Raw genomic sequence first — 22,647 nt, forward strand, 5'->3', positions numbered from 1 at the left:
ACAATAGGGTCTATCGATGTAATTTATACCAGTATATATATTACAAAAATATATATACTGGCTATTCAATGAAAAAAGTCAACAAAGTACACCGACTTCAAAAGACTTTTTAAATGACGATAAAGATGATAGATAACAGTAGTAGTTTGTTGTTTCTGAAATAATTATAAAATCGATATTTCGTGCTCTTTATGGTATATTGTTGAAATTGAGTAAACTCGTTCTTTCATTATTTTCAAACTGATGCCCAGAGAAATAACAAGTATCTTATATACCCTCCACCATGGATCGCATTTATGGAGTTCCTTGAATTACTTCTTCAAATATATGAGATATATAATGTTATTGGTCGATATGGACCGTACTTGTCATGCCGTACAAGTCATAGAAAAATATCACCTCGAAAATTTCAGGCAATTGAATAATAATTGCGCACTCAAGATGCTCAGAAAGTCAAACTGGGAGATCGGCTTATGTGCCAGCTATACCAGGTTATGAGTCGATTTAGATCATACTTGGAACAGTTGTTGAAAGACATACCAAAACGATTTCAGCTAGATTGGATAAGAATTGCGCCGTCTAGGATTCAAGAAGTGAAATCAGAATATGGACTGATTTAGACCATACTTAACACAGTTGTTGGAAGTCATTCCCCAATGATACGTTCACAATTTTAGGAAAATCGAATTAGAATTGCGCCCTCTAGAAACTCAAGAAGTCTAATCGGGAGGTCAATTATATATAGCGGCTATATCAGGTTATGGACAGATTTAGACCATACTTGGCCCAGTTGTGTTGTATGACTGATTTAGACCATACTTGGCACAGTTGTTGGAAATCATAGCTAAATACCTTACGCAAAATATCAGTCACATCGGATAAGAATTGCGCCCTCTATAAGCTCAAGAAGTCCAATCGGGAAATCGGTTTATATGGCGGCTATATCAAGTTATGGACTGATTCAGATTATACTTGGCACATTTTTTGGAAATCATAACGAAACAGTTCATGCAAAATTTCAGCCAAGACCCATGATTGGTTTATATGGCCGCTATATGAAACCATTAACCGATTTAGCTCATTTACAATCCCAACGGACCTACACTAATAAGAAGCTTTTGTGGAAAATTTCAAGCGTCTAGCTGTACTTCTTCGAAAGTAAGCGTGGTTTCGACAGACAGACGAACGGACATGTCTTGATTGAAGAATATTTCGAGGTTTTACAAACGGATTGACGAAATTAGTCTACCCCCATCCCCATATATTAGTCTACCCCCATCCTACGCTTTCGTCTCGGATCCACAATAGTTAATTTGTTTTGCGTATTTTTATACCCACCACCGAAGGATGGGGGTATATTCATTTTGTCACTCCGTTTGCAACACATCGAAATATCCATTTCCGACCCTATAAAGTATATATATTCTTGATCAGCGTAAAAATCTAAGACGATCTAGACATGTCCGTCCGTCTGTCCGTCTGTCTGTTGAAATCACGCTACAGTCTTTAAAAATTGAGATATTGAGCTGAAATTTTGCACAGATTCTTTTTTTTGTCCATAAGCAGGTTAAGTTCGAAGATGGGCTATATCGGACTATATCTTGATATAGCCCCCATATAGACCGATCCGCCGATTTAGGGTCTTAGGCCCATAAAAGCCACATTTATTATCCGATTTTGCTGAAATTTGGGACAGTGAGTTGCGTTGGGCTCTTCGACATCCTTTGTCAATTTGGCTCAGATCGGTCCAAATTTGGATATAGCTGCCATATAGACCGATCCTCAGATTTAGGGTCTTAGGACCATAAAAGCCACATTTTATATCCGATTTGGATGAAATTTGGGACAGTGAGTTGTGTTAGGCCCTTCAACATTCTTCGTCAATTTGGCTGAGATCGGTCCAGATTTGGATATAGCTGCCATATAGACCGATCCTCCGATTTAGGGTCTTAGGCCCATAAAAGCCACATTTATTATCCGATTTTGTTGAAATTCGGGGCAGTGAATTGTGTAAGGCCCATCGATTTGGCTCAGATCGATCCAGATTTGGATATAGCTGCCATATAGATCGATCCTCCGATTTATGGTCTAAGGCCCATAATAGCCACATTCATTATCCGATTTTGCTGAAATTTGGGACAGTGAGTTGTGTTAGGCCCTTTGATATATTTCTTCAAATTGGTCCAGATCGGTTCAGATTTGGATATAGCTGCCATATGTACCGATTTCTTGATTTATTGTTTTGGGCCCATAAAATGCTCATTTATTGTCCGATGTCGCCGAAATTTGGAACAGTGAGTTAAGTTAAGCCCCTTGACATACTTCTGCTATATCGCACAGATCGGTCCAGATTTAGATATAGCTGCCATATAGACCGATATCTAGGTTTTAGGTTTTATGGCCATAAAAGACGCATTTATTGTCCGATTCCGCTGAAATTTAAGACAGTGAGTTTGGTTAGGTTCATCGACGTCCTTCCTTAATTTTGCCCAGATCGGTCCAGATTTGAATATAGCTGCCATATAGACCTATCTCTCGACTTAAGGTTTTGGGCCCATAAAAGCGACATTAATTGTCCGATTTCGCTGAAATTTGGGACAGTGCTTTGTGTTAGGCTCTTCCACATTTTTATGCAACTTGGCTCAAATCGGTCCCGATTTGGATATAGCTGTCATGTAGACCGATATCTCGATTTAATGTCTTGGCCCCATAAAAGGCGCATTTATAATCCGATTTCACTGAAATTTGGCACAAGAACTAATGTTAGGCTTTTCGACATCCGTGTCGTATATAGTTCAGATCGGTTTATTTTTAGATATAGCTAATGTACTTATTAGTATTTGGTCCAAATCGGAACATATTTGGATATAACTGATATGGGACGTAAGGTATAAAATTTTCACCGAATTTTGATGAACGGTGGTTTGCATATATACCCGAGGTGGTGGGTATCCAAAGTTCGGCCTGGCCGAACTTAACGCCTTTTTACTTGTTTTTTATATACTTTCATAATCATATCAGCTAAGTAACACATTGGGTACGCGCTGTTCCTTCCATTCTCAACATTACCCTGAATTTGGATGCAAGATTTTTCTTCTACTCCCAAAAAAACTTTTATTGAAGTTTTATTTTCTATCGATCGTACTTCATGTCCGTATTGGGTTTTCTAGGATTTATTACGTATTAAACAATAATATCAAATCCTTACTGAACTTTCAAAATACATTCCATTTAGGACGATCGGCACAATATTCCACTCAAATGGAAGATCTAGGAGTACGAATCTAAAATTTGTATTTCGTGGACAGCGGCTACACCCTTTCAACCTCTTCGCGGATATGAAGACTTACTGTTAAAATGGTTGGTTCAGTGGTTTCTTAGCCTTTACAGAACATTGAAACAAACATATTACCCAGTAGTCCAGGGAACTAGTTCCAAACCTCATTTTGATTCGAATGTACAGTGGTGGTAAGGTTAGGAACGCCGTTTTTAAGTTTAAAAAATTTACGTTTTATTGAAATTAAATAAATAAAGATGTAATTTTTCATTAGTTATCCCATAAGGCACGATCAGGAAAATGTGTATATTATAACGAGGAGTAAACAAATAAACGAGTGCTAAGTTCGGCCGGCCCGAAACCCACCACAATGGATGTCAACTAGAACATGGTGCCACATGCATGTGGAAAAAGTACAGCTAATAGACAGGATTATCGAGCGTGATTAATGTGGTAATTGTATCATAGAGGACAAATCCAATGCCAAATCGGACAAAAATTGCTGCTTGTAAGGGCTCAAGAAGTCAAATAGGGAGATCGGTTTTATGGGAGCTGTATCAGGCTATAGACCGATTTTGACAGTACTTGGCACAGTTGTTGGAAGTCATAACGGCTTGTAGGGGCTCAAGAAGTCAAATGGAGAAATCGGTTTATATGGGAGCTAAATCTGAACCGATATATGCACAATTTCAAGCGGCTAGCTTTACGCGTTCGACCACTATCGTGATGGACGGATGGACATGGCTAGACCAACTCAGAATGTCGAGACGGTCAAGAATAAATATCCTTTTGGGGTCTTAGACGAATATTTCGAGGTGCTACAAACGGAATGACTAGATTAGTGCACCCCCATCCTATATTGGTGGGTATAATAATATTGGCGAAAAAGTAGCTGAGTTTATATAAAAAGGCAAGGAAATATTTCATCCAATCCAAGGGTATGATTTGTTGTTGTTGTTGGTTGTTATTAAGGTTCCTAGGGCTCCATAAACTCTAATAACTATTTGGGCAACCCTTTAATGTAGGTACTGCTCTTCAACGTGGGGGAACCTTTTTGCGACCCTGGGCGACTTGTTTGCGAACTTGTTCTCCTTCCCAAAGCTTCCGTTAGTTTTTTAAGTGGGTTTTGAATACGGTGATCTGAGAGGATCAGACCAATAAATTTATGTATTTATTAGAAAATGCAGGGTTTAACATGTTTTGAAGCATTATCGTCCATGCATGTTGTGAACTACTAATACTTTAATTTTTTTTTATATTTAACCAACACACAGGGGATGTCCCCAATACATGCAGTGGATTGCGTTGGCGAATGAAATATCAGGAGTCTGAGGGGTTCCCCCCACCGAGATGTGTTTATTCCCATTTGTTTTAAATTTTTCGGGGGTCGTAAGTAGAGGCAAAGATATTCGTAAGTAGGGGCAAGTCGATTGCACATTCGTATTGTTCGGACAAAAACCGAGTTTTCACGGTTATGCAGGGTTCTGTCAACTGGCCAATCGATCATATACTGGTGCGCGTTCCTAGAAAATCTAGTGTCCCTTACGAACCTCTGTGGGGCAAACACCTTAATAGTATCGATAAAACAGAAACACGCGGCCCACATTTCGACACATACCATCGCCGATCAACACCATCGCTCTCCTCCGGACCCGGTCAAGTAGCTCCAAGGAGCTATAACTCCATATGTGGAGTTATATTTAATCATAGGCCTGTTATAGGTTGTATAAATATTGAGAAGATCATAGGAATATTGGTAAGATTGAAGGACGTCGTATGTATTTTACCATGCAAACTTGAACCTCAGTACATTATATGTGCTATATATTCTATAATGGGTATGGGTGCTTTTCTAGTTATGTTGTGATTTCTAAAAGTAAGAATACTCAAAAAATGTATCACCATTTCTCCAGAGATGTAACGGAAAATGCAATGGAGAAAGCTCAAAGCTGTCGTCCCAATGGGCAGCAACGGTGTGCCATCAGCTTTCCTCTGAGGGAAATCCACAAAGGAATCCCCAAGGCTATCTAAAAGAAAGTTACTCGGCTACATAAAAGAAATAAAACTCGTTGAGAGCAGAATCGCAAAAGGACTTCAGAATATGTTAGATGATTTCTTCTTTGGGCAGGATTTGAAGAGAAATTATGGCCAAAAGCAGCCTTCAGCAATGGCAAAACTGAGATTAAGAAAACAGGGGGCTGGAGAGATGACATGAAGTTTCTCTTCCACCTCACTCGTGTATTCCATCACACCACTGAGAGGAATAAGATCCCATTTTTTAAGTTTAAGCAGATCCCAAATATTTGCAACACACGCCGGAAATCTCGTACCATTCTAACTGTTCCTATGTTTGTTCTGATGCCTGAAATCAGGAAATGCATAAATTAGTTCTTTAATTTCTCAATCAGGGGCTTATCATTGGTTGAGTAGTCAATTGTGCCGCACTTAGGATATTGAAGACCTATCTGTAGCTGCGAGTGGCCATCCATAAGCTTTAATATGCTTGAAGACTCACTGGAAAAAGATTAATCTCCAATCAATTTCCGAAACTATCAGCGCTGTGAGTGTGTGAGTTTATGTATGACTTATACAACTCCTGCCGCAACAAAGGACAAGCTTCCGCTAAGATTCATCCTTCCAATGACAAAGTGAATATCTAACGTCCTTGCGTGTTTGATGATCGTATGTAATGCCACACATATATGTTGCTCTTAAGCTAGCGCAGAGGTTAACATGTCCGCCTATGACGCTGAACGCCTGGGTTCGAATCCCGGCAGGAACATCAGAAAATTTTTTAGCGCTGGTTATCCCTCCTAATGCTGGCGACATTTATATGGTAGTTTGAGAAGTAAAAACTTCTCCTCAAAAAGGTGTCGCTCTGCGGCGCGCCGTTCGGACTCGGCTATAAAAAAAAACGGAGGTCTCTTATCATTGAGCCTATAGGGCCACCCCATCCCCATAACACTTCCCAAATATGATGTATTTGCTGACCATTACAATATGGGAAATCTGGAATATATTTTCAGGGCCATGTCACTGATAGTCGCCCCATCCTTTAAACCGGACATGTATGTCAACTATGGAAATATGGGGCTCAAATGGAAGATATTTGGGAGTAGGGCACGAATCTGATATCAACATTGAGGACCAAGTGTCTCGGAGATGTCCAACGCCCATAACAACCCCAAAGAGAACGTATTTGCTCATCGTGGCAATTTGGGTGTCAAAAAAAGTGGAGCACGATGTTTATAGTTTTTGGTTCACACCCCCAAACCGGACATATTTTATTATTGCAATAAGTGGCTCAAATGAATTGTATTTGAAATTAGAATACTAATTTGTTATCCAATTTTTTGGGCCCAGTGTTTGAGGTACGCCTCAACCCATAAATTCCCCTTAAACAAATGGCAATATGGAGTTTAAATAAATGGTATGGTAAATGTTACCCCACCCCCAAAAGCACCCACATTTACCCACAATGGCAATATGGGGTTCAAATGCAAGGTATTTGGGAGTAGAGCACGAAATTGATACCCACTTTCGGGACCACGTTTCTGGGTGTCCACCTCTAAAACCACCAACCACAAACCTTAGTGCCTTCTAACTCTCAAAATCCCCATGAGAATATCAGGCTCAAATAAAGTCTTCTAACATCCAAACTTAAATGACCCTTAACCCTCTAAGCAAATTCATAGACCAATTTAGGTCATATGGGATTTAAATAAAGGTATTTTTATTGTTATACTGTTAGTCAAGCATAGTTTTTCACTAAAACCATTTTAATTGTTGAAAATAAATATTCAAACGATAATTTTGTTCCATATATTGCGAAAGAATGTGAGGTTCAGCTGTACAAATATATAATCAAACAAAGCACAACCAATTTTTGAAAACAAATGGCTTTATAACTCCTCATAGAGGTTTTACATACCTTTGTTAACTGTTTTAGGGAAGAAGTTTTCGATATACAAATATGCTCCAAGAATCTGGTTAATAAAGTGTAGGGACAGTCCTCTATTAAATTTCAATGCCAAATATTCTGAATGGTGTAAAAAGTTGCCAAAAAGTCTAAGGTTGTATCAATTTGCCTATCCCCACATATATAGTAAGAGGCTTTTGAGATGTTAATGTGTACATTTTGGTGGCTGATAAATTTATTGTTACATTTTAGCCGTTTGAAACACAAGTTTCAAGAAACTGCCATCCTTTTACGACGCGTCCTATTATAAAGTCTGCGGATATTTTCCCAATGTTGTAAGCCTTCCCGGTCAGGAAAGGAAGATTGAGGTCAAATACAATATACGCTTTCTTGAATTAACGGGACTCTGGTATTTCATGCTTCGCTATTTAATCGAAACTGGGGTCTATATTGGACAGGTAGAGACAGAGTTTTGTTTCTGGCTCCCTTATATATTTGACTTTGTATGTTTTCAAATTCAAGTTATTTTAGGTTAAAAATCCTCTAAGCCATAATTTATAATTACTCGTTTCTTTCTCTTGAGAGACGAGCTTATTGATCAATTAAATATATGATATTTACTCTAACTGTAAAAAAAACTCGATCCCACAGAGCCAGGCCGGGACTTGTACCTGGACACACGGAGCTAAATCGAGAGCCGCTGCCGTTGTCTAACGTTCCAAGCCATCAATACAACTTCCAATCGATGCACAAACAACATGTGTATACCATGTAGGCATTTGTAGTCGTGTGGAAAACAAGTCCATCACTGCAACGAGAAACACATGCGGTGAAAGAGAACAGCTAGTGTGACAGATGACAAACTTAGTGATTAGTGTCGTACTTACATCGTAAACACGTTTTCGCAGTATATTCCATTCGAAGCACCACTTACCAATGTATGGCCCTTGAAGCTTCCACACCTAATGTGATTGAAAAGTTCCCTAACCCAGGGCGGAACGCATCCCACAGTTGCGGGTATGTTGTTATCTCTGGCTTTCCTTTTCCCTTGCAAGATAAATCTTCTATCATTAAGCTCACCTCGAAAGGGAAGCAAACGAAACTTTTTTGTGCTCTTAATTTTTTTTTTTTTATTTTACTAACAAAATTGTTTTCAAAATTAAATTTTTGTTTTTTGAAGAAAAATAAAAAAATTGATTTTAATTTTATTAGCAACTATGTTTTTCATGGAAAAATATTGTATAACCATTTAGTGCATCAAATTGGATTCTAACACTCATAGAAAAAAGAATGCTGACTGTTAGTAGTTAATTTTGCTGCAACTACAGCAGTAGATCTGCGGTTATAGCTATAGGGTTGCAATTTCAGACCAGCAGGCTTAATGCTGGATAGTCTGTCGTTGCTGATAAAGGGAGAATAAAATAAAATAAAATAAAATAAAATAAAATAAAATAAAATAAAATAAAATAAAATAAAATAAAATAAAATAAAATAAAATAAAATAAAATAAAATAAAACAAAACAAATTAAAATAAAATAAAACAAAGTAAATTAAATTTAAACAAAAATAAAATGATATATAATGAATTATCATATAGAAATTTTTTTCATATAAAAAATTTCGTTTTGTAAAAATGTTCTTGATAAGTGTATGTGGACTTTTCTGTGCCACTGTATATGCATGCAAATTTACTGTACGTGTAATCAGTTCAGACCTAATATACATCCTTAAAATCGTGTTTCGCTGATTTCTTCAAAATTATATTGTTTTGTACTTACATACACTGTAGCATAGACGTCGGTTAGGTTAACCTGAAAGGGGAGAGTGGAATTCCGAACTACCACTGCTCTCTTACTTATACAGATATAACTCGAAAAGTCTATACCATTGATGGGCACACTTACACTGTTAAAAAGACCAAACTGTGATTATTTGAGTTTCACCAAAAAAATACTAAATAAAATAGTTTTAAAATATAGGCAACCGAACGAAGCCACTCGAAGTTGTTTGCACCCATGAGCTCGAGAAGTCACATATGGAAAAGGGCCATATATCTTGGAATTTCAAATTTCAACGCAATTAGGTTCAAATTAGAGATGGAGGCTATATATACAAATTTATGTGAACCGTGTTAGGTACGGATGAAGAAGATTTCAAATCCAGATTTTCGAAAATCAAGATGCTGCAATCGTTGATTTAAGTGCAATCTCGGTATCTGTATTAAAAAAAAAAAAAAATAGTAAAGGTTTTAAAAAAACTTGGAAGCTGACATTTTGCTAGCGGTATAAACATTTCTACTCATGATCTGTTTTTGAGATAATACGATATCAGTTCAAGTTAATGTATTGTTACAAGGAATACAAACCACACACACTGGCGTATTTACATTAGGTGCGTATGTTTTGGCTTTTATAGCTTTTAGTTTCAGCATTTTATGTCTCACTTATTCCCATCTATTTAAAGTACACACACTTATTTTGTTTATTTACTAGACACACAAGTATACTGTGTGTATGCATATCTCGATGTCATTTCACTATGGTGGCATAAACACTCCTTCCAGCACACCTACACGGACATGAAAGTCCTTACATATGTTTCCAAACATATTAAGCTTTGTATAAACATTCTTAGAGCAACCTAACAAAACTTAAGCATAATTTAGATAGTTTCCACTCTCTCCGATCTGATCCCCTCATTGTAGGCAGTATATCCCTATGCAAACATACACACATATGTACGTATTAGCAGCTAGTTCCTTTGGCTGTGCACATTCCTCCCCATTTGTGGGCACGTGTGGGAGTGAGTGGCTGGATAACATGCATGCATAGAAATTTTCTACAGGATATCTAGCAGACCAAGACAGAACATTACCTGTTTAGAGGAATTTGAGTTTTCATAATATTTATACCAGAGGTTTTATTGAAATTCTTTATCTTTGTTAATGACACTGGTAAACATGTATGTATACATCCATGTTGCTTTGTGGGTGTGTGTCTGTGTTCGTATACGCATGTATACTGCACAACTACATTATTGTTAACTTCTTTATGTACGCATATGAGGACTTTAGAATTGCTCTGTGTGTGTGTACGATAGAGCGACAGTTTGTGGTCTTATGAAGATTTAAACAATTACAACGACATCGGGACAATGTTAATATTCCATAGAGAGGTTTCTGCTGCGTAATGGAGCATTGCAGTAGCTGGCATATTTTAAATCAGGCTTTACCATAAAGATCTATGAACTCTTGTTATGTAAATTTAAGAAAGTGTGCCATCAATTTTACTAACTAATTTTAAATCTAAATGCAAACGATTGAACAATCAGTTCATGCGGCATTGTCCAAGTCTCCAACTAGCACACCTTACAGTGACATGTAAGCCTTGGAATGCTCGTTCAAGTAAAACTATACGCATTAATTTCGGACGGATCGAACTGCGGTAGTTGTCATTGTGTTAGGCGTAGTATTTGGATGCAATTTGGTATATGGAGAACAACTCTGACCACCAACTAAGGCCCACTTAAGCCGCTGCGATTTGAATTTTGAATTTTTGAGCTCTACAAGCAAAAAAATAAAAAGTTTGGGAAATTTTTAGGCAAACAAAACACTTTTATCACGAAGTTTTGCTTTTGTTGTAACCGTGTTACGTTTAGCTTCAACATGTCAAACGTTAATCATAAGCGTAGTATTTTTCAACGAAACTAACTTTGTTTACCGTAAATCCGTTAGCAGCTTCGTCTACGGTAAAATTACCTTCCTTTTGTTGTAAATCCAAATAATCTTTAATTGCGAAAGTGCTTCGATGGCCGCAAACGATTATTTGTGTACTGAACCAATAATTATTCTCTTGTGTCTCTCCTACTAGAGAGAAAGGATGAGTATTTGAGCATATAGACCAGTGGTTGGCAAAAATACTCACTGTATTGCTCATTACTTTGTGCGTACACAAGAAAATAATCTAAAGCAGACCCATAGGCTTGCGAATAATTGCAACTGTGTGCTCGTCACTGGTGTAGACACATTCGCACACACAAAATTTTTTCCTTTTTGTTTTGATTGAGCAAAGAGCAGTCAGTAAGTATATTAAGCAGCTCGGACGAGTGCGGATGGTAAACCAGAAAGTGAAAATTTTTAAAGTTTCGTTACAAATATGCTGGTATGTCCAGCGATAAAAATCACAATTGGCTGCCAGTTACAAGAAATCATAACAAGAATTTCTAAGGCATATACATTGTTTGGTAACATTTTCGCGATAAGAAATATTCATCACAAAGTTGGTATTAAAATATGAGAGAATCACAACAACAAAATTTTATTTTATTTATAACATATATAGCAGACCATAGTACAAAACCATAATGGAGATAATATAATTGTGCATCATAACATCGAAATAAATGCAAATAAACTGAGATCTGCTTATAAAACATAAGGACCATACAACAGGTTCAGAGCATATGTTGTATTGGCTTAGGCCCAGTAATGTGGACCACGCCCACTAGGGGACTGGAGACTATTCTAGTTATCCGACCCATTGACATACAGATTATGTGGGAGGCAGCCACTGCGGCTGTGAGACTTAGGGCGATGGGAGAATGAATTGAGGATGGGAGCAGCTCATCCCATCGCGGTATAATAGAGGCGACGATAGGAAACCCGGAAGGAAGGGAAGAGGCTGCCGATCAGATACCTGAGACGACACTAGCGGTCGAGTGCAAGGCGCTGTTGCAGCGGCACAGTCTTGGACTGCTGGTACCCAAGTATTGCCATGTCACATGGATGGCTCAAAACTAGAGAACAGAATAGGCCTGGGTGTCGACATTGAGAACCCAGGGACTGAGATCTATTTAAACTGTCTGATCATAATACGATCCATCAGGCGGAGATCCGGGCGATCACGGAATGCGTGAAGTGGTGTGATACTAACGCGAGGACTTCGAGTGTGAACATCTTTATGGACAGTAAAATGGCCATAGGGACAAGCAGGAGGGCAAGGTCACGAACAAGAAAAAACCGTTGTTGGTGATATACAGGATGTCAAAGTTGGCCACTTTCCACTTATCCAACCTTCCGATCTACTTAACCAATTTGGATGATTTAGGAAAGAGCTTGACGAGATCTAAAGAAAAGATCTGACACTAAAATAAATAAATAAATAGTTTAATGTTGAGATTCCATTGTAGGATATTGTCCGGCCTTAGACCATTGTTTAATGGTTTCTATTCAAAGAATAGTATAGCAAAAAACACTTAAAAGTCAACAAAAGTGTGTTTTTGCCAGAAGCATTTCATTGGTTTCCCGTATCGCGATTTCAATTTCGACCAAGAAATATCATCGTGGGAGACGTCAAATGGATCATGGATGTCAATGGAATCTCAATAAAATTTTAAGACCGAAAACGAAAGCGCTAACAGACAAATAGTTTAATTTTAAAATATATAAATTTTGCTTTTGTTTTTTTCAGTGTTTTCTTAATACAGCTGAAATTTGAAAAATCTATTGTAATGTACCCATCAGCTTACACACCATATATTATCCATATCGGCCCACATTGGAACGTCTTGGAAGTTGGAGAAGGGGAAAGTTGCCAGCGTTGATCCATTTATCTTACCCTGTATTAAAGATACAGACCAACAATGATTTTTTTTTTGAAATTTGGAACGTAGAGTGCCTCCTATCACCAAGCTAATTGTCGATCTGATAGGTCTACCAATAGTATTTCTATTGGTAGACCTATAGACCTAGACCCACACAACAATCAACCCCCCAATATGACTTCTTGAGGCTCTAGAAGAGTCAATCATTACCCGACTTGAGTTGTTCAACCTATTCCAGATATAAACTGAGTTAGATTAGAATAGGTTAGGTTAGGTTATGTTGAAGAGAGGGTGCTGATATTAATCCGCACCATGCCACTGTGGACATACACCTAATCCAGTAATCGACTTGTTGTGCGCTCTAAAAACTAAAAAGTAACCTCGAAAAAGAAAATTTTAAGTTAGGAATTCCGTGCTACTTCGGACTGCGTTGACGCGAAAGACTTCGGGTTAACCAAGTTTTGTCGACGGAAGTTCTCTGGCCTTCACTGTCAAATCTTCGGCCCTTTCATTGCCCCTGACTCCGTTATGGCCCGGCACCCAAACGATTCGGATTGTGCCATCCTCAGAGAAGGCGTTAATCTCCTTCTTACACTCCAAAACTGTTCGTGACATTACCGTCCTAGTTGTTATTGCCCTTATGGCCATTTTTTTGTCCGAAAAGATGTTCACGCTCGAAGTCCTCGCGTTAGTACCACACAACATCACGCATTCCGTGAACGCCCGGATCTACGCCTGCAGGACCATATTATGGTCAGGCAGTCTAAAACAGATCTCAGCCCCTGGGTTCTCAATGTAGACCCCCATACCCACTCTGTCCTCCGTGTAACATGGTCTTCCAGATGGCAATACTAGGGTTCCGTCAGTCCAAGACTGTGCCGCTGGCAGCATGGCAGCAGTGCCTCGCACTCGACCTCGAGTATCGTCTCATATATCCGATGGGAAACTTCTTCCCTTTCTTCCAGGTTTTCTATCGTCGCCACGATTATACAGCGATGGTATAGGCTGCTCCCATCCTCAATCCATTCTTCCATCGCCTTAAATCTCATAGCCGCAGTGGCTGCCTCTTATATAATCTGTATGTCAATGGGTTGGATATCTAGAATAGTCTCCGCCCGTGCCAAAACAACATGTTTTCAGAACTTGTTGTGTGGTCCTTATCCCACTAAACTACTGAGGCGTAAGTAAGTATTGGTCTAATCACGCTTCTATAGAGCCAGTGGACTATCCTCGGATTTAGACCCCATTTCGGCCCGTTTTCATAGTGCCTAACATCTGTGAGCCTTCTCAGTACGCTAACGAATGTGACATTTCCAATTAAGTTACTTATCCAAGATCACTCCTAAGTATTTCACCTTGTCAGATATCGGGGAAACATGGTGCGTCAAATTGGCCCCCCTTCGTCTTCCTCGTGAACAGGCATATTTCAGTCTTCTCTGTGTTAACATTATAACCCCTGGATCTGGCCCAGTACATTTTTAGCAGGAAGCATGATGGTGGGTACCTATGATTTCGCCCGGCCGAACGTAGCACATTATTACTTGTTTAAATATGCGACAGCATTGAGATCGTGATATAAGAATTTGATATCCAAAATTGGATTCAAGTGTCTGGGAGGAACGCAGCACCGCCATACATATATGTGGCCACAGCAATCCAATATGGCTCTCAAATGAAAGATATTTCGGAGTACAGTACGCATCAGAAACTAGAATGTCGGTCCCAGAATTTGGACGAATGCACATGACCTATATGGACAATTTGGAGGTAGAGTACAAGTACCGACCAGGAAAATATTGGACTCAAAATGAAATGTATTTAAGAGTAGGAGCAAAGCACCTCCAAAATTATCTGAAGCGATCAATACATTGATTATGAGAATGGGACTCGAAAGGTATTTGGGAGCAGAGTGCGAATCGGACATTCAAATATGATGGAAAGTGTCCACTTGGGTATGGCATCCCATTAGAACAATAAGGACTCCAAAGAAAGGACTAGACTTCGAATTTGGAATCCAAATAAAATTAAGACATGAGGTGGTTGCGCATTCCAAAAAAAAGAATCTGAGCGAACGGTTAGGAGAATGCCGAATATAAACGAAACATTTTTGTAAGTAAGAATGAATCTGCCAATATAACCATAGAAAAAACGAAATAAAAAACATTTTGAATAAAACATCTAATATGTCGTCTAGATGTTTGCCCCCAATTACCAATAATAGAGTATCTCCTTTAAGGCCCAGTTTGTACCTCAATCGAAATATGTCAAAACATTTCTTAAGGCATCGAAAATTTCGTTTGAGGTGCATGCCGCCTTCAACGAAAGAATTTCAAGATTAGATACATCAATGGAAATTTTGTTCGCATGTTGGCGATCCGAGCCGAGTTCAGCTAGTAAATTTATACCCATTATTAATGTTTTATTTGCGAAACTCATTAGTTAACATCTTGAAAGCTACAAGCAGATACTTTGTAAAGAGACTGTATACAAATATCATATCAACTCATAAGATTGACTATGCAACGTCCAATGCTAAGTTGTTGGCACTCCACATGTGTATTCTCATGTGAAATAAAGTCAAATATTTAGATGTTTTACAAGCTTTAGCCGCTGTTTACATGGCATGTATTTTCCCCTAAGAAAAACTACGAAAAAGTAAAATATACACGGCGGCTAGGGAAGCAGTGGCAAAAAGTGCGATTTAATTTGCCAAGTTGTGCCACAATAAAAATCACTGTTTTCATAATTTATGCGTTTTCTTTTAATTCCAGATAAACTCAGTGATACGCACTGCCGACAAGTCTGTCTCGGCCGAAATAACGATTCTGGCAAATGTAACGGATAACCAGGCGCAATATCGTTGTGAGGCGGCCAACAGTGCCACGGAAATACCGCTTTTCGAGTCTACCACTCTGAGCGTACACTGTGAGTATTGGGCTAAGCTAGAATGAAGGAAATGGTCCTGGCGGATCTGCTCCATGCGCATAATTTACATAAGTATTAATTTTATTGTGTATGTGTTTGAAAACACGGAATCATTGCAGTTGCTCCCGAAACCGTTAAGATACGCATCGAACCGGAAGAATTGAAACCAGGCATTGAGGCGACCATTGTGTGCGATTCTAGTTCTAGTAACCCACCTGCAAAGTTGTCGTGGTGGAAGGATGGTATATCCATTCAGGGTAAGTTATTTTGGCTCCATGCAGGGTGTGTGTATGCGCTATGCGGGGCGGAGTGTGAGTGTAAAGTGAAGCCAGTAAATTGTTAGAGAAGTCAAAAACCCCAGAGCAAACAATGGTTTGTTGTTAAGCTGGAAAAGTGCCCAAATTATTGGGATGTTCAAGGGATTGTCATTGTTGTCAAAAGGAGCGCACAGCAAAGGAAAAACTAGTGGTGTGGTCACATGCCACACAAGATGAGTATGGAGTCCGTGTCATGCAACCAGCCCAGCAACCAAGCACATCCATCCTGGCTGCCAGCCTACACTGGAACCTAATGTTTCAGCCGAACACCAATGCCAGTGTTACGTTACATGCAGTGGCGCCTGAGAAACTTGTAGGTTGCCTATTCGTATGGCTGGAAGGATGCCGCTGGCTGGTCGGTTGGTAAAGGCGTAAACCAAAGCGTGTTTTGTTTGTGTGGTTGCAAGATATTTGCTCACATTCGTACTCGTAAACTTGGCTGGCTGACTGGCTGGGCTAACTGCATTCTTTAAGCTTGTCCGCTTGACTCTTCGCATAAAAGTTCGTCTGTGTTTGTAAATGTGTCAGGTTCATAGTTTTGCCGAAAAGGATGTTTTGTGCATTTTCCAAGTTGAACAGAAAAATGTGAAATATGTACTTACGCAAACTTCCGGCTTGCAAACTACCATCTCTGCTTTGCTTACTCCTTCTGACGGCCACATTGGCTACTGCCTGTTCATCCACTGCGTCTGCATTTATTTTCTTTATATGGCAATCACCGTTTACAAAACTATTTCTTGTTTTATTTCCCCATTGCTTCGGATGGTGTTCCCGCAGGTATAAATAATACATCCAAGCCCGGACTGTGGGGTGGTACCGTCTCGACTTTGGAATTCAAAGTAAACATCACACAGGAAATGAACGGCGTAGTGTATACATGTCAAAGTGCCAACGAGGCTCTCCAGCGCAGCGTGCACGAGGCTGTCAGTCTGGATGTGTTGTGTAAGTATGCTGAGAGTTGTACCCGCTCAGACGAATTGGGGCGGGATTGTATTGTATTTCTTTAATACGTATCTCCTCGACCCACCTTGTGTCACGTTTAGATCGTCCCAAATTCGTGCCACCACCCTCTTCGACTGCCGTTGGTGTAGAGGGAGAGTCGCTGTTGGTTGCCTTGCAGGCCAATGCCAATCCCATGTCAATTACCTACACTTGGACGAAGGACGGTCAGTCGCTGCCTAGCAACGGTAATGGCGCCGAGCCACGTATTTTTGCCGAAGGATCCAAGTTGAATTTCACCAAATTGTACCGCAACGATGCCGGTGTGTATGTGTGCGAGGCTCGCAACTCTCAGGGGGCAGCTCGTATCAATGTCACCGTTGTGGTGGAATGTAAGTACACACCATCAAGAGCCACCGCAAGTATTTAAGTGACGTTTCATTTCTTCCTTTCTGTTTATTGCACGACACGGGACATTGTGCAGATGGTACAACCATTAAGGCCGTTTCGGAAAATGTGATTGTCAATCCCGGCGAAGATGCCATGCTGTCGTGCAGTGTGGAGGGCAAACCTCTGACCGAAGATCACGTCAAATGGGAGCGACTAGGTTATGACATGACAATTAAGACCTCTACTACATTTGCTAATGGCACCTCGTATCTGCACATCAAGGATGCCCAACGAGAAGACGTAGGTAATTTCCGCTGCATTGCCGATAATCGTGTTGCCAATCCCACCAGTCGTGATGTACTGCTGATAGTCAAATGTAAGTTTAGCCAGAAATACTCGTATGCAAATCAATCCACAGTTAACTACGAATTGCAATTAGTCCTTAAATGGCTTTCTGTTAATCATTTGCGATTGCTTGCAGTTGCTCCGGAAATCGATAAGTCTCCAACTTTGATGAGAGCCGCCAGTGGGACGGGAGAACGTGGTCGCTTACCCTGTCGCGCTCAATCGTCACCCCGGCCGCAGTTCATATGGCGGCAGGAGGGTAAGGACCTACCCGTCAATCGTTCCTATAAGTACGAGGTTGAGGAGAAGAAAATCGATTCGCTTACCTACGAATCCATACTAATCATTGAGAAAGTTGCCCCAGCGGACTATGGTGCCTACGAGTGTTTCGCTAAAAATGATTTGGGCCAGGACATTGAACCGGTGCGTTTGGACATAACCTCACAGCCAGACACTCCGCTTAGTTTGAATATTCTTAATGTTACCCATGACTCAGTAACGGTAGCATGGACCCCTGGTTTTGATGGCGGTCTAAAGGCCTCATACCGTGTACGGTACAGGTAAGTAAATATTTGAGTAGATAGCAAATTGAATTTCGAAAAAATTCTCTATAACTTATGGTTGGTACTATGTTCACTTTTCGCGAAATCCTTTCGTGATTATTTTTTTTAGATACAAGGCCTTAAAGCAAAAAAAAACTTGCAGTCTGATCTAGACCATACTCGGTACGAATATCGAGCGGCCTAACATAACGGCTTTATTGGCCTATCGGGAGATCGGTCTGTATGAGGGCTATAACGAGTTATAGTCCCATGCAGCCGATCTTCAAACTTAACCTGCCTATGAACAAAAAATAATTTGTGCAAAGACTGTATCGTGATTTCAACTGACAGACGGACGGATATTATAGGGTTAGGTAAGGTTAGAGGGGCAGTCTATTTTCTAAAAGGACTATTTTATTCCTTGGATAAAATATAAAACGATTAGTACTGCTTGGTATTAGATTTATTACCAAGCAGGTATTGCTTATTTTGAAAAAAATCGCACACATAACGATGGGTTCATCACCTCCATTTTTGAATGTTAATAAAATTCACTTAGTTATAATAGCCTGTCATGTGGCGGCTACGGACACTGTGTTATCCTTGATGCAATATCCGATGTTCCAGGCAGTGTGGATTATACCCTACATGAGCCGCTTTTTGATAAAAAATACTGTACCACTTTACCTGATAGAACCGATTGGAACTACGATATCCCTGGTAACAGAAGTTACATGGACTTCTATATGGATGTTTCCAAACTAAACGACCAGGTAGGTTTTGAGGTGTACTCTAACGATCTAGAACAGGTCATATCGAAAAGGTTACCCGACCACTACAGTGTGTATCAGGCGGAGATCCTTGCAATAAAGGAAGCGGTGGAATAGCTAAGATATAATGTCATTATGACGATTGGCATAAATATCTTCTCAGACAGCCAGGCAGCCATTAAATACCTGGAGAACGTATTTCTGAACACAAAAACCGCCTTCCACAGTCGCAGATCTCTCAACAAGAGGGCTGAACAGTTCAAAATTCACCTGCTCTGGGTGCCGGGCCACAGAGATTTCCCAGCGAATTCTAAAGCGGGCGAGCTTGCGAGAAACTACCCTACACATTCCATGGAAACTGGAATCTGTGGGTATGCCTCTAGCGACATGTAAGCAAAGTTTTCAACACCAGGCCCTAAGGACAACGAATGATAGATGATCACAAAGAGGGGGCTGTGAGCATTCCAAAAATATGTGGCCTAATCTAGATTTGAAGAGGTCTACTGCTTTGCTGTCATTGGCTAGAAATGACGTCTCAGTCATTGTTTCCGTCACGACAGGTCACCGTCTAATGGAAAAACATGTTGACAGACTGAAGGTTGCCAGCAACCACTTTTGCGAAAGCTGTAAGGATATCAAAGAAGAAGAGACTAAAAAACACCTTCTGTGTGTGTGTCCCGCACTAGCAGTCTGAAGGAGTTCAACATTAGGTTGTCATTTTTTTGGGAACCTGTCTCATTTAGCGGATGTGAACATTCGGAAGTTATTGGGCTTTTTAAAGCGATCTGGATGGTTAAACGGTAGGAGCTATAAGGCATCTTCCTTCTTCTGTTCCTCTGACCTAACCTGTACCACAGAAGTGATGGTATAAAAACTATGCCTTAGAACGAGTACAAAGTTCTGCAGTATTTATTGTTTGCAACCTTTAGCGCAATTATGGTCTGCTTTTAATTCGCTAATGGAGAAATCTTTAAGCTCCTATTTCAGTTTGGTCCGACCGTTCTAAATTTTCGACTTAAGTAACTTAGGTCCAAGGTTGCTGTATATGTTATGTGCTGTGGCGCTTTGCTACAGAGTCTTCTTAAATTTAAGCCTCTCTGTAGTATGTAAAGAATATCTCCATCCTTGCCTACAACACAACAATTTTTTCTGCAAATTCTAGTTCTGCATAATTGAAAACATCTGGCACAAAACTTTTCCCTCGTACATAAGTTGGGATTTGGGGATTGTTTGAATTCAAATTGAAGTTGTGATCAGCCTAATTACCTAGGGAAGTTTTAGGTTTACAAGTGTCTCATGCCTTCGTTGTCGACATATGCAACTAATAAATAGCCAACCTCTGATAGCCACCCAATTACACCATAACAGTGACAAAGGCATCATAGTCATAATTAATAGAAGTAAAACTAAATTGTCATAACTACAACTAATGTAAAAATATTTTGTTTTTTCTCTCTTCGTGAATGTGTTTTTGTGTGCTTCTTTGATTTGCTCAAACCATGGCACCAGGGAGGCTAACCGAGAGCAGTACAAGTACATTGATGGTTTGCCCAACAGCCATAAATTGACCATAAACGGCCTTCGCATGAATACATTGTATCTGTTCTCCGTGATGGCCTACAACGATTTGGGCGAAAGCAAATACTTGCCCGATCTGCAGAAGGCCCATACCAAAGGTAAGTTCGTACACTCATGCACTCAATCCCCTTAAACTTACCCACAGCAATAGGATTCAATGGAACATGCGACACTCGACAAGCTTTGGTTCGAATTTTAAGAGGCAGAGTGCACAAATTAGCCGCAACGTCCATGCTAACTTGGAGGGGCATAGGATCCCTGCTATGACATAAGGACATTGATTTATTGGACGCGTCATCTGCATTTTACGAGTTTTCCGCCAACGCAAAGGGAGTGCATAATTTGGGTATTCTGGCTGGCAAACACCCATCAGTTAGAAGTTCATTTAATGAAATCAACACAACTACAAACTCGACGATAAGCTCACTCACTTACACATCTAAATGTGTACACTTTTCCATACTTATTTATCTATAATACTAAGTGTGTACATATATATAAGTGCCCTTCTCATATTCGTATACATATGCTGATTTGTGTGTGTGTGTGTGTGTGTCTTTTTTTAATTTTGTCTTTTATGCTGCACTTGCTTTGGGGTTACGGTTCTCTGGTGAATTTTTAATAACGCCTCAGAAGCTCCGCCGCCCTCACAACCAGCTTCATCGCTGGGCGGACCCCCAACCACCAGTGCCACACCGCTGGGAGGCACTTCGGGCTTGCTGCTGTTAGTCGGTGTAGCATCTGGCATAACAATTGTGGCTCTAAACATCCTCGTCATAGGATGCTGCTTGCACAAACGCAATCAAAAACGTCTCAAACGAGGTCTGTATAAATGTCCCGGATGAGTCTCTATGTGCCCATAATGTTCCTAACCATACATGTTGAGCTAGCTACATGTCTATGCCTGTTTTCGACCATACAATAGAGAGTTTTTTTTTCCCACCATCAAAATATGTGTAGTCTGTATTATATCCTTCTGCTTATTTGGCAAGATTTTCATTTTGAATGTTTGCTTGCTTCATTCCGTCGTTTTTAATAGACAACATTTCATTTTGTTGTAATCCTCCTTTCATTTCGTTTCGTTTCGTTTTGTTAAGTTAATTTTATTTTCCCCCGTTCCTTATTTTTTCCTTGAGTTTTATTGGTACATCTGCTTTTTTCCTGTTCCTTCAATTCTAAGCTTAACGGTGGAAATGAAACGTTATGTCGATGTATGAAGTCATCATCGCATCAACACGTGATGTGCGCCATAACGTCCAGCCCAAATTGAGGGGACGACGTTGACTGCATAACCTGAGAGAGTATACAGGATCAGGAACAAAAGTTAGCACGTTCGAGACAAATTTCCATAACAGTTCAGCCGGAAAACTGCCAAACGAATCCTTTGTCATCACAAATAAATGCCATTTTCGTGCAATTTGAGAGTAGTACTTATTGTAATTTTGTGGAATGGGCCCTTGCGGGGTTGTAAAATTACAATATTCAGAAAATAAATAAATAAAATGTAATTTCATAACAGCTTTCGCCATTATTCGGAACAAACAATTTTTGGTTTTCTTTTTAACATTCCCTTTTAAATCAAAATCGATCCAATCTGAAATAGGAAGACAACATTTTTTTAAGCTAGTCCGAAGTCCCTCATTCGCAGTTGCTTTGGCAAATAGAAAGTCTGGAACCGGAGTGGCGATTGGGGGTTGTTATAGGGAACATAAGCCCTGAGCCGATGTCATCGATTACAGGCTGAAGCAAATTTCTAGAGAGTCTTCCATCTTTGGCAGCCTTCCTTAGCTTAGCAATAGGATTGGAAATGAAATATTCATTTCATCAACAACAGAATTATTTTTTAGCGAAAATGTGACCAGTTGTGATACTATACTATGGGTCTTAAATGGAATATATTAAGGAGGAGAATACTCCCAGAGAAATAAGATTGCTGATATCGGCATACACTGTACGGCGATTTAAAATTGAACTGTATTAACTTTGACCGTTTAACCGTAAGCGTTTGCTTTGTATTAATATAAAATTTTGGCAATTCTAGGT

The 22,647-nt window shown here is 39.7% G+C and overlaps 1 protein-coding gene and 1 long non-coding RNA gene across 4 annotated transcripts in view; one reads left to right on the forward strand and one right to left on the reverse strand.

Annotated features, from left to right (window-relative positions):
• LOC106088805 (nephrin) overlaps window positions 1-22,647 on the forward strand; it is a 645,485-nt gene that overhangs the window by 374,713 nt on the left and 248,125 nt on the right. Inside the window, exons 10-17 of one of the 3 annotated variants that reach the window (XM_059368456.1) lie at window positions 15,570-15,723; window positions 15,843-15,980; window positions 16,818-16,982; window positions 17,084-17,371; window positions 17,464-17,745; window positions 17,851-18,274; window positions 20,536-20,702; window positions 21,238-21,426. In XM_059368456.1, the coding sequence (XP_059224439.1) occupies window positions 15,570-15,723; window positions 15,843-15,980; window positions 16,818-16,982; window positions 17,084-17,371; window positions 17,464-17,745; window positions 17,851-18,274; window positions 20,536-20,702; window positions 21,238-21,426 (1,807 nt within the window). The remainder of the gene's footprint in view (window positions 1-15,569; window positions 15,724-15,842; window positions 15,981-16,817; window positions 16,983-17,083; window positions 17,372-17,463; window positions 17,746-17,850; window positions 18,275-20,535; window positions 20,703-21,237; window positions 21,427-22,647) is intronic. The other 2 variants (XM_059368454.1, XM_059368455.1) reach the window with 2 other exon arrangements.
• On the reverse strand, window positions 7,410-8,359 carry LOC106088806 (uncharacterized). Its single transcript, XR_001221506.2, has 2 exons — window positions 8,084-8,359; window positions 7,410-8,004 (listed from the first exon to the last, which is right to left on the reverse strand). It is a non-coding gene; the product is annotated as an uncharacterized LOC106088806 (long non-coding RNA).

The sequence above is a fragment of the Stomoxys calcitrans genome, chromosome 5, assembly GCF_963082655.1.
Source record: "Stomoxys calcitrans chromosome 5, idStoCalc2.1, whole genome shotgun sequence".
Classification (NCBI taxonomy): domain Eukaryota; kingdom Metazoa; phylum Arthropoda; class Insecta; order Diptera; family Muscidae; genus Stomoxys; species Stomoxys calcitrans.